This window comes from Aegilops tauschii, chromosome 6 (assembly GCF_002575655.3).
Source record: "Aegilops tauschii subsp. strangulata cultivar AL8/78 chromosome 6, Aet v6.0, whole genome shotgun sequence".
NCBI lineage: Eukaryota > Viridiplantae > Streptophyta > Magnoliopsida > Poales > Poaceae > Aegilops > Aegilops tauschii.
In genome coordinates, this window is record NC_053040.3 from 145900517 (window position 1) to 145911748 (window position 11232).

At 44.8% G+C, this 11232-nt stretch overlaps 1 protein-coding gene across 1 annotated transcript; it reads right to left on the bottom strand.

The window, feature by feature from the left end:
* Positions 1-1718: 1718 nt before the first annotated feature.
* Positions 1719-2678, bottom strand: LOC109775458 (cytosolic sulfotransferase 5-like). Its single transcript, XM_040393983.3, has one exon. The coding sequence runs from the start codon at positions 2658-2660 to the stop codon at positions 2235-2237; it is 426 nt and encodes a 141-aa protein (XP_040249917.1). The 5' UTR covers positions 2661-2678; the 3' UTR covers positions 1719-2234.
* Positions 2679-11232: the final 8554 nt, after the last annotated feature.

Genomic DNA, 11232 nt, shown 5'->3' on the forward strand with positions numbered 1-11232 from the left:
ACCTGGCTCGGATGCCACTGTTGGGGAACGTAGTAATTTCAAAAAAATTCCTACGCACACGCAAGATCATGGTGATGCATAGCAACAAGAGGGCAGAGTGTCGTCCACATACCCTCGTAGACCATTAAGAGGAAGCGTTATGACAACGCGGTTGATGTAGTCGTACGTCTTCACGATCGACCGATCCTCAGTACCGAACGTACGGCACCTCCGCGTAATTCAGCACACGTTCGGCTCGGTGACGTCCCGCGAACTCACGATCCAGTAGAGCTCCAGGGAGAGTTTCGTTAGCATGATGGCGTGGTGACGCTGTTGATGAAGCTACCGACGCAGGGCTTCGCCTAAGCACCGATACGATATGACCGAGGTGGATTATGGTGGAGGGGGCACCGCACACGGCTGGGAGAGATCAATGATCAACTTGTGTGTCCTAGGGTGCCCCTGCCCCCGTATATAAAGGAGCAAGGGGGAGGCCGGACGGACCTGTAGGGCGCGCCAGGAGGAGGAGTCCTCCTAGTAGGAGTAGGACTCCCCTCTTTCCTACTCCTATACTCCTACTAGGAGGGGGAAAGGAAGGGGGAGAAGGAGAAGGAAAGGGGGCGCCCCCCCCTTCCTAGTCCAATTCGGACCAGAGGGGAAGGGGGCACGCGGCCTGCCCTGGCCGGCCCCTCTCTCTCTCCACTAGGGCCCAACAAGGCCCATTAACCCCCGGGGGGTTCCGGTAACCCCTCCGGCACTCCGGTAAAATCCCGATTTCACCCGGAACTCTTCCTATGTCCAAATGTAGGCTTCCAATATATCAATCTTTATGTCTCGGCCATTTCGAGACTCCTCGTCATGTCCGTGATCATATCTGGGACTCCGAACTACCTTCGGTACAAAAAACATATAAACTCATAATACCGATCGTCACAAAACTTTAAGCGTGCGGAACCTACGGGTTCGAGAACTATGTAGACATGACCGAGACACGTCTCCGGTCAATAACTAATAGCAGAACCTGGATGCTCATATTGGTTCCTACATAGTCTACGAAGATCTTTATCGGTCAAACTGCAAAACAACATACGTTGTTCCCTTTGTCATCGGTATGTTACTTGCTCGAGATTCGATCGTCGGTATCTCAATACCTAGCTCAATCTCGTTACCGGCAAGTCTCTTTACTCGTTCCGTAATGCATCATCCCGCAACTAACTCATTAGTCACATTGCTTGCAAGGCTTATAGTGATGTGCATTACCGAGAGAGCCCAGAGATACCTCTTCGACAATCGGAGTGACAAATCCTATTCTTGATCTATGCCAACTCCACGAACACCATCGGAGACACCTGTAGAGCACCTTTATAATCACCCAGTTATGTTGTGATGTTTGGTAGCACACAAAGTGTTCCTCCGGTATTCAGGAGTTGCATAATCTCAAAGTCATAGGAACATGTATAAGTCATGACGAAAGCAATAGCAGTAAACTAAACGATCAAGTGCTAAGCTAACGGAATGGGTCAAGTCAACCACATCATTCTCCTAATGATGTGATCCCGTTAATCAAATGACAACTCATGTCTATGTTTAGGAAACTCAACCATCTTTGATCAACGAGCTAGTCAAGTAGAGGCATATTAGTGACACTATGTTTGTCTATGTATTCACACATGTATTATGTTTCCGGTTAATACAATTCTAGCATGAATAATAAATATTTATCATGATATGAGGAAATAAATAATAACTTTATTATTGCCTCTAGGGCATATTTCCTTCAGTCTCCCACTTGCACTAGAGTCAATAATCTAGAGTACACAGTAATGATTCTAACACCCATGGAGTCTTGGTGATGATCATGTTTTGCTCGTGGAAGAGGCTTAGTCAACGGGTCTGCAACATTCAGATCCGTATGTATCTTGCAAATCTCTATGTCTCCCACCTGGACTTGATCCCGGATGGAATTGAAGCGTCTCTTGATGTGCTTGGTTCTCTTGTGACATCTGGATTCCTTTGCCAAGGCAATTGCACCAGTATTGTCACAAAAGATTTTCATTGGTCCCGATGCACTAGGTATGACACCTAGATCGGATATGAACTCCTTCATTTGCTGCTTCCGAAGCAGCTATGTACTCCGCTTCACACGTAGATCCTGCCACGACGCTTTGTTTAGAACTGCACCAACTGACAGCTCCACCGTTCAGTGTAAACACGTATCCGGTTTGCGATTTAGAATCGTCCTCCGCGGTGATGCGCTATGGCAGGAGAGAGTAGGGGAGGTGTGTAGCAAGCACGCGTGGCGAAGAGAGCACCGCGAACACATCGCCTGCTCCATTGTTGTCCGTCGATTGCGCGAACGCCATCTCCAGGTACCTGACTACATCGTGGGGGTTGCCACGGCGGAGCGAGTGGTTGAGGTCATGCGGCGGGTGCTCGGCCCGCTTGCACGTGGCGAAGGCGAGAGCCTTGAGCCAGGAGGTGCCGCACTTGGGGAAGCTGGCAAGGAGGACGTCCGACGGCCTCGGCTTGAAGACCGAGTGTACGGCCGGAACGGCCATGAGGAACTCCTCCAACAGCCAGAACCCGCCGTACTGCCTCAGATGGAACGGGAGGAACCGTGTGTCGAGGGGAAGCGAGGTGATCGCAAGCTCGGCAATGTCGTCGGCGGCAGAGGCAGCCATGGATAGCGCCGTTGTGCGTGCGTGCGTTCGGCTGTGTTGGTGCGCGAGTTGTACTGTGGCCTTGTATAAGCAGCAGCTAGATAACGATGCCCCGCCACGCGAGGTAGTTCCATCGGTAGGCTGCTCCGCCTGCACGTCAGCACGGGCGATGCTGACGATAAGATAAGCATCAATAATCAATTGCTGGCACTTGTACTTTTCTTCTGAATTTGCTGGTTCATGCCGTATGTATGAGCCTGCCGGATACGAACCCCAGCACTGCACAGGTGTACATGCAAAAACTAATTAACGATGAGTTATACTCATGTTCATGCATGCACATGTACTCCCTCCTTTCCTAAATACTCCAGGAGTACATGCACGTACGACCCAGCCTAGCCGCCGCCTCCGCCGCTCCCAAATTGGTCCTCGCCGCACCACGGCACCAGCCTGGTCCTCTCAACCCCATCTTGGCCGCCGCGCTGCCCAGCCTCTCCCCCGCCTGGTCGTCGCCACAGACAGCACTCCAGGCAGGTACTCCTCGCTCGTGCACTGAAATTAACAGCAGAATTTGATGAATCAGTAACAACAGCTTCAGTAATTTACAGCAGGATTTAAATAAACCAGCAGAAATCAGGAGTTTATTGCACGTAGGTTCTGCTCTTAGTTCCATGTTACTGAAGATGCGCTGTTTATTTAAATAAACCAACAGAAACCATTAGAATTTGAAATTCAAGTGCTCCTGAAGTGTTCCAGGATTCTGGTTTTTTGACTTGGGGATCTGTTGTTTCTAAATAAACCAGCAGAAATCAAATTCCATTGTTATTCATTAAAAAAACTGATTATTACTCCTGATAATTATGCTTACAGTTTCTTGTACTGCATTCAATTCTAATTTTTCAACTGAGTACTGCATGCAATGCCATTGTTAAAAAACAGCAGCAATAACAAGTCCTACTCCAAGAACTACTCTTAAATTTAATTTACTGAAGAGAAGAGAAGAGAAGAACACTAAATTCCTACACTACTGAACAAGAGCAGTACACTACTGCTGCAATTGCTATTCCAGTCATTGGAAACAATACTCCAATACTGCTGTATTGGAAGCAATACTGCAGTAGTTCAAGCAGTACTTCAGTGCTGTAGTTCAAGATACTGAAACTTGCCAATTGGCAACAGTACTGTTGCTGTAGAACTACTGAAACTACTCATGCAACACTAAGCATGGGATACACTAAGAATTTTCAGTGGAGAAATTAACAGAATTAAGAAAGCATCAGGAAGTTAACAAGACAAATTTAAGCTACTGAAAAAGTATTGCAACCAAAACAGTACTGCACTTCATTTTAAGCTACTGTACCAAGTCAACAGAAGATTCATGAAAGATTAATAGTAGCAGAAGCTTCATGTGCAAAATTACTGAATTTGCAAAAATTTGTAAACTGGTTTTTTTGCCAAGGAAACAAAATTTTACTAGTAAGGTACACGTGCATTGCACGCATGAGATTTGGTAACCAAATTATGAATAAACACCACACTATAGCATGTAAGCTTTGAGTCATATATGAATGATGTAGATGTTCATTTAATTCTTATAGTTCATCTCATCCAAAATCAATTAGTTTTATAAAAAAATCTATTTTAAGATTCATGGAATTGTGCATTGTAAAGGTAAAAACAAAAGGTGACAATTCATTTAGAAAAAAAGGTTTGGGCAATTAAGATATGGAAGATTCTAGAGAAGAAAGGAGAAGTGCTTGTGTGTTTGAGGTTTGTGCATTATGCTTAAGTTCAACCATGGAGTCTTCTAGATTGTACATGCATGTGGCAAAATCTGGTGGAATGTAGATGATATCCAACGGCCAGTAGTGCTCGGATTTGCCATCTCTATACCGTCGGATTGGCTTCATCCAACGACCAACTTTCAAAGTTATTCGCACACTATATAGGTGTATAGATGTTCTGTTTCATGAACTAACTAGTAAGGTACACGTGCATTGCACGCATGAGATTTGGTAACCAAATTATAAATAAATACCACACTATAGCATGTAAGCTTTGAGTCATATATGCATGATGTAGATGTTCATTTAATTCTTATAATTCATCTCATTCAAAATCAATTAGTTTCATAAAAAAACTATTTTAAGATTCATGGAATTGTGCACTGTAAAGCATAAAGTAAAAAACAAAAAGTGACAATTCATTTAGAAAAAAAAGTTTGGACAATTAAGATATGGAAGATTCTAGAACAAAGGAGAAGTGCTTGTGTTTTGAGGTTTGTGCATTATGCTTAAGTTCAACCATGGAGTCTTCTAGATTGTACATGTGGCAGAATCTGGTGGAATGTAGATGATATCCAACGGCCAGTAGTGCTCGGATTTGCCATCTCTGTACCGTCGGATTGGCTTCATCCAACGACCAACTTTCAAAGTTATTCGCACACTATATAGGGGTATAGAATAGTCTTACCTTTGAAAATATTCAGCTCATCTTGGAGTACTTGTTATCAAAGGTATCATGAGCTGAATATTTTCAAATGATTTGCAGCAGTATACACCCAACATCACATCCTACTTGTAGCCACTAGCCATCAAGTTACTACTGTACTTGCAACATCAAATCTTCTTACAACACTTCTTTTAAAGACAGTGTTTGAGGTTCAGAAGTGACTAAGACAACTTTACTGGTTTTCAGGGTTCAGACTTGAGAGCCTCTTGTGTTTGTTTTCCTTTTGCATCTGTGATTGTTTTCAAACTGCAACCAAGCTGAACTTTTAGGGTTGATGGATGCTACAGAGAGCTGCTGCTACAGGCATTTGGTTTTGCAACTGAATTCAGAAACAATGGAGAGGTCAGTTTCGTGTGATCATGACTTTTATGTTCTCCCCATGATACCTTTCAAAATACGGTATTCAGCTCAGCTTGGAGTACTCATTACACATCACCCATCATTGCAAAAACTTGAATGAGCAACTCATTTCATCTAATAAGCAGTTGCAGAATATTCGCACAAAGAAAATAACCTTAAATGAACTACAGTGAGATGTAAAGAGCCACCACTACAATTGAATTTTACTCAGAAAGAATTGTGTCCTGGAGAGCATGGCATTATACCTGAACTGTACTCCATTCCAGATAGCCACATGGAAAAGAAAACGACCCCCAAAACTGAGAAACAGGATCCCACATGGAGTAATCTACATTACGAGGTTGGTGATGAACTCACCTAGCATTTCACCAAGTTCACTGAAGAAATCATTGAGCAGGTTGCGCTTATGCTTATCCCTCTCTGCTTTTTGAATAATCATCGGGACCTTCTTCTTGCACTTTCAGCAATGGAAACACGGGCCTCATTGCAGAGTACTCTATTGCGGTTTTGGAATCTCAGGAATTTTGGAGCAGACCAAAACATCCTCACACAGATTAGCAGGTGATGTTTCTCTTTTGGTCAGAATTTTTTCAATGAAATCCATTGCAGAATAGGTGTTGAATTACCACCACAATTAGCCAACGTTGCTCTCTTGCAGCTCCAGGGCATTCGCTGGCGCCCATGAAATTCAGTTAAAGGCTGAGCTAATAAGGGAGAGGCTTTGGGTAGTGGCAGCTGCTCACCGAGTCGCCGAAGCAGAGGCCAGGCAGGCCACCGCCGGGGAAGAAGACGCCGTCGCCCCGCCTGTGCTCACCGAACCCGCTGCCGTTCCGTCAATGGTCGGGCCTGCCCCGCTGGGCCTCGGCCTCGGCGGTGGCGATGTGCTGCCGAATGAAGGCCTCGAACTCCAGCTCCGACGCGCTCTGCTTCGGTCCAGCACCACCATCTTCCTCCGGCTGCTCCGGTCCAGCACCGCCGTCCTCCTCCCGCTGCTCCAATCCAGGACCGCCGTCCTCCTCCCGCTGCTCCAACACGGATCGAGCACCGCGGCTCCAAAATTGTCACTTTTTACCAAGAGCGCGGTGGTGCTGGAACCTGCGTTGGCACCGTCGGAGCGAGCTAGCAGAACGGGAGTCCGGGCACTGAGGGGCGACGGGGAGACACTAGTAGAAAACAGGGCTTTGGTTCGGCCAGAAAAGAGCATTAATCCCGGTTGCATTATGAACCGAGACTAATGTGAGCATTAGTCCCGGTTCGAGCGGCTAGGGCACCGTACAGGCATTAGTCCCGGTTCAAATGGGACCTTTAGTCCCGGTTGGTGCCACGAACCAGGACTAAAGGGTGTGATGCCCATTAGTACCGGTTCGTGGCACCAACCGGTACTAAAGGTTAGACCTTTAGTCTCGGTTCGAGCCACCAACCGGTACTAATGGGGTTTGAGGCATTAGTATCGGTTCATGGCACGAACCGGTACTAAAGGTCCCATTCTCAAACTCTACCCCCCCCCCCCTTGGATCGCCTTTTCAGTTTTGTAAAAAGCAAAAGAAAATGATAAAAACTTCAAAAATTAAAATCCTTCCAGATGTAGTTATGTTACTACATGTACTAGTTAGGAAAATTTAAAAACTTAAATTTGGACATGTTTTGCAGAAAGTGTAGGGAAAATGTAAAATGGCTATTATTCTCTCATGCTTCACTTATATTATTTTGAGAGTCTTAAACAGCATGGTAATTTTCTTAAATTGGGAAATTAATCCTAATATGTTAGGTATTCAAGACTAGTAAAAAACTTTCTTATGAGTGTGTTGAATTCTAAGAGAAGTTTGATGCTTGATGATTGTTTTGAGATATGGAGGTAGTGATATTAAAGTTGTGCTAGTTGAGTAGTTGTGAAATTGAGAAATACTTGTGTTGAAGTTTGCAAGTCCCGTAGCATGCACGTATGGTAAACGTTATGTAACAAATTTGAAACATGAGGTGTTCTTTGATTGTCTTCCTTATGAGTGGCGGTCGGGGACGAGCGATGGTCTTTTCCTACCAATATATCCCCCTAGGAGCATGCGCGTAGTGCTTGGTTTTTGATGACTTGTAGATTTTTGCAATAAGTATGTGAGTTCTTTATGACTAATGTTGAGTCCATGGATTATACACACCCTTACCCTTCCATCATTGCTAGCCTCTTCGGTACCGTGCATTGCCCTTTCTCACATTGAGAGTTGGTGCAAACTTCGCCAGTGCATCCAAACCCCGTGATATGATACGCTCTGTCACACATAAACCTCCTTATATCTTCCTCAAAACATCCACCATACCTACCTATTATGGCATTTCCATAGCCATTCCGAGATATATTTCCATGCAACTTTCCACCGTTCCGTTTATCATGACACGTTCATCATCGTCATATTGCTTTGCATGATCATGTAGTTGATATCGTATTTGTGGCAAAGCCACCGTTCATAATTTTTCATACATGTCACTCTTGGTTCATTTCCAATCCCGGTATACCGCCGGAGGCATTCATATAGAGTCATACTTTGTTCTAGTATCGAGTTGTAATCATTGAGTTGTAAATAAATAGAAGTGTGATGATCATCATTCACAGAGCTTCAGCGTGCGATGTGCGACCTCATCCCCACGTCATCTGGCGATGTCATGATATATTTTCCTAGAGCTTCCGCATCATCCGGCCACTTAAGCTTCTCCATCAAAATCCCTGGCCGATTGATTTTCCTTGCTCATATTCGTCTTCTTCCCTCGAGCCTTTCCCCTTCCATATCTTTTCCAATCCCCAATCAATTACCATATGGCTCCCCCGCTTCTTATTCCTTCTATTAACAATCTCCCTTTACTTGTCGCTTTGGCTACATATATATCTCAACTGATTAGCTTGCTTCCATGGCTGGAACTACAAGGTGTCAAATTCAATAGGGATTTAGTTGGCGGGAAGGATCCACGGTGGTGTTGGACTGGTGGCAAAGGTAGCCGGTTCATTGGGTATTGTCGCCGCTGCTAGCTATTACATCATCGTCTGCATCATCGACATAACCGACCAATCGGCACCCTCGACGGCAACACTATTGCACAAACGTTGACGGGGTCAGGTAGTGTGCAAGCGCAGGTACAGATTGATGGGCGCCCTCTACCAGCACAACTGTAGTAGTCCATGGCGTCGGGCAACATGCAAGCTCTGCTGCAGATCGATAGTTCATAGTTGAAGCGGCAGGAAAGGCATGCAACCAGAAGGTGCTCCTTTTTTACTTTCGGCTGCCCACTTCCTTCAGTTATTTGTTGCTCCTCCTCTCCCCCAATTAATCATGTGCAGAACATTTTTGCTACTTAATTTCAAATCTTGGAATCTTCTATTCTATTGTTATTATGTAAATTCTGGGGAGGCAAATTCATTTCGGTTTCTGATGTTGTCGAGTACTATCAGTGGCAAATCTGTTTTCTGTCCTTGAAAATTTCTGATGGCGTGGTCATGGACCAGGCTCTGATCGTCGTTCATGTCCTTCAAAAAAATTTGTTGTCTAATTTTTGGATTAGGCTCTGTTAGTTCATTGGTTTTTTTGGTTTGTTTCCAGGTCCCCGCGCCTTCCTGTTATGGTGTGCCACACGATTTCCTCAAGTGCTTCTTCGTGGAGTCTGCAGGCGGAGAACTGGAGGAAGGTGAATAGCAGTGAGCAGAGCTACAACTCTTTCTATTCTCTCACCCGTTTTCTTCCTGTCTGCCTCCCTCCACATCTCTTTTTCCAGGAGGGTGAAGGATGGACTGCGGTTGACATTTATTAGGTTGGATTAGATATGCTAAATTATCTGATTACCATGGTCACCAAGGCACTTAGATGTATATATGCTTGGCCATAGAAGTCCTCCCTCTATATGTTGTGTCGTTCAGTTTTCCTCTGTTTCAACCTGCCGCCATGAAATAGCTGATTGTCCCTACAGTTGCTTGCTATGTGATCCATGGTGTTGCTACCTTGCATAAGTACATATTATTGGCTCCTTTTCCCTACCACACTAATAGGTTAGTACAATTATTTGATTGATTGCGCATGTAGTTTCATTATTATTTTTCCTTTCAATTTCATCATGCTATTACAAGTATATGATATATATTCTTATGACATGTGCAGTTCTATGTAGATTTCCTTTTATCAGATACTGTTGGAATTGGGTGGTTAAGAAATAATTTTACATAAAGGATCAAGAAACAATGGTTGCTCATTTTCTGTTATGTTCCCATATACTATTATCAAATTTATTTATGTAGGATCTCAAAGGTTTGAAATTTTCTTTAATCTTGGATAGAAGTCTTCACCTCTACCATGTAATTTGTTCTTTCCTTCTGTCTAATAATGTAGGAATAATTAACAATCGAGAATAAAAATGTTATTATGCTGACCCGATTCTTGCTAACAGTTTTAAAGCACACACTAACTTCTGGTGTTTGTTTCAATCTAGCACCTTTCTTTGTAAGATAAAGCATATAAACTTCTCTATGTACTTCAGGTACATGGTGATTAAAACGAATTATGAGAATACTATTCCTTCAAAGATTATAGAGTGTGTGCTTTATCTAAACTCGCAACTACTGAACTTTGTGTTGGGGAATGCAGTATTTCAAAAAAAAGTTACCTACGATCACGCAAGATCTATCTAGGTGATGCATAGCAACGAGCGGGGAGAGTGTGTCCACGTACCCTCGTAGACCGAAAGCGGAAGCGTTTAGTAACACGATTGATGTAGTCGAACGTCTTCGCGATCCAACCGATCCAAGCACCGAACGTACGACACCTTCGTGTTCAGCACACGTTCAGCTCGATGACGTCCCTTGAGCTCTTTATCCAGTTGAGGACGAGGGAGAGTTCCGTCAGCACGACGGCGTGGCGACGGTGATGATGAAGTTACCGGTGTAGGGCTACGCCTAAGCACTACAACGATATGACCGAGGTGTGTAACTGTGGAGGGGGGCACCGCACACGGCTAAGACAATTAATCTTGTGTGTTCTAGGGTGCCCCCCTGCCCCGGTATATAAAGGAGAGGAGGGGAAGGCCAACCGGCACTGTAGGGCGCGCCACGAGAGGGGAGTCCTACTAGGACTCCAAGTCCTAGTAGGATTCCACCTGAGGAAAGGGGGAAGAAGGAAGGGAGAGGGAGAAGGGAAGGAAAGGGGCGCCGCCCCCTTCCCCTAGTCCAATTCGGACCCAAGGGGGAGGGGGCGGCCAGCCCCCTTGAGGCCCTTCTCTCTCCCCACTAAGGCCCATCATGGCCCATTAGTTCCCCGGGGGGGTTCCGATAACCCTCCGGCACTCCGATAATTATTCGTTACCTCTCGGAACTCATCCGGTGTCCGAATAACACCGTCCAATATATCATTCATTATGTCTCGACCATTTCGAGACTCCTCGTCATGTCCGTGATCTCATCTGGGACTCCGAACAAACTTCGGTCATCAAATCACATAACTCATAATATAAATCGTTATCGAACGTTAAGCGTGTGGATCCTATGGGTTCGAGAACTATGTAGACATGACCGAGACACATCTCCGGTCAATAACCAATAGCGGAACCTGGATGCTCACATTGGCTCCTACATATTCTACGAAGATTTTTATTGGTCAAACCACATAACAACATACCCGAGATTCTACGAAGATCTTTGTCATCGGTATGTTACTTGCCCGAGATTCGATCGTCGGTATCATCATACCTAGTT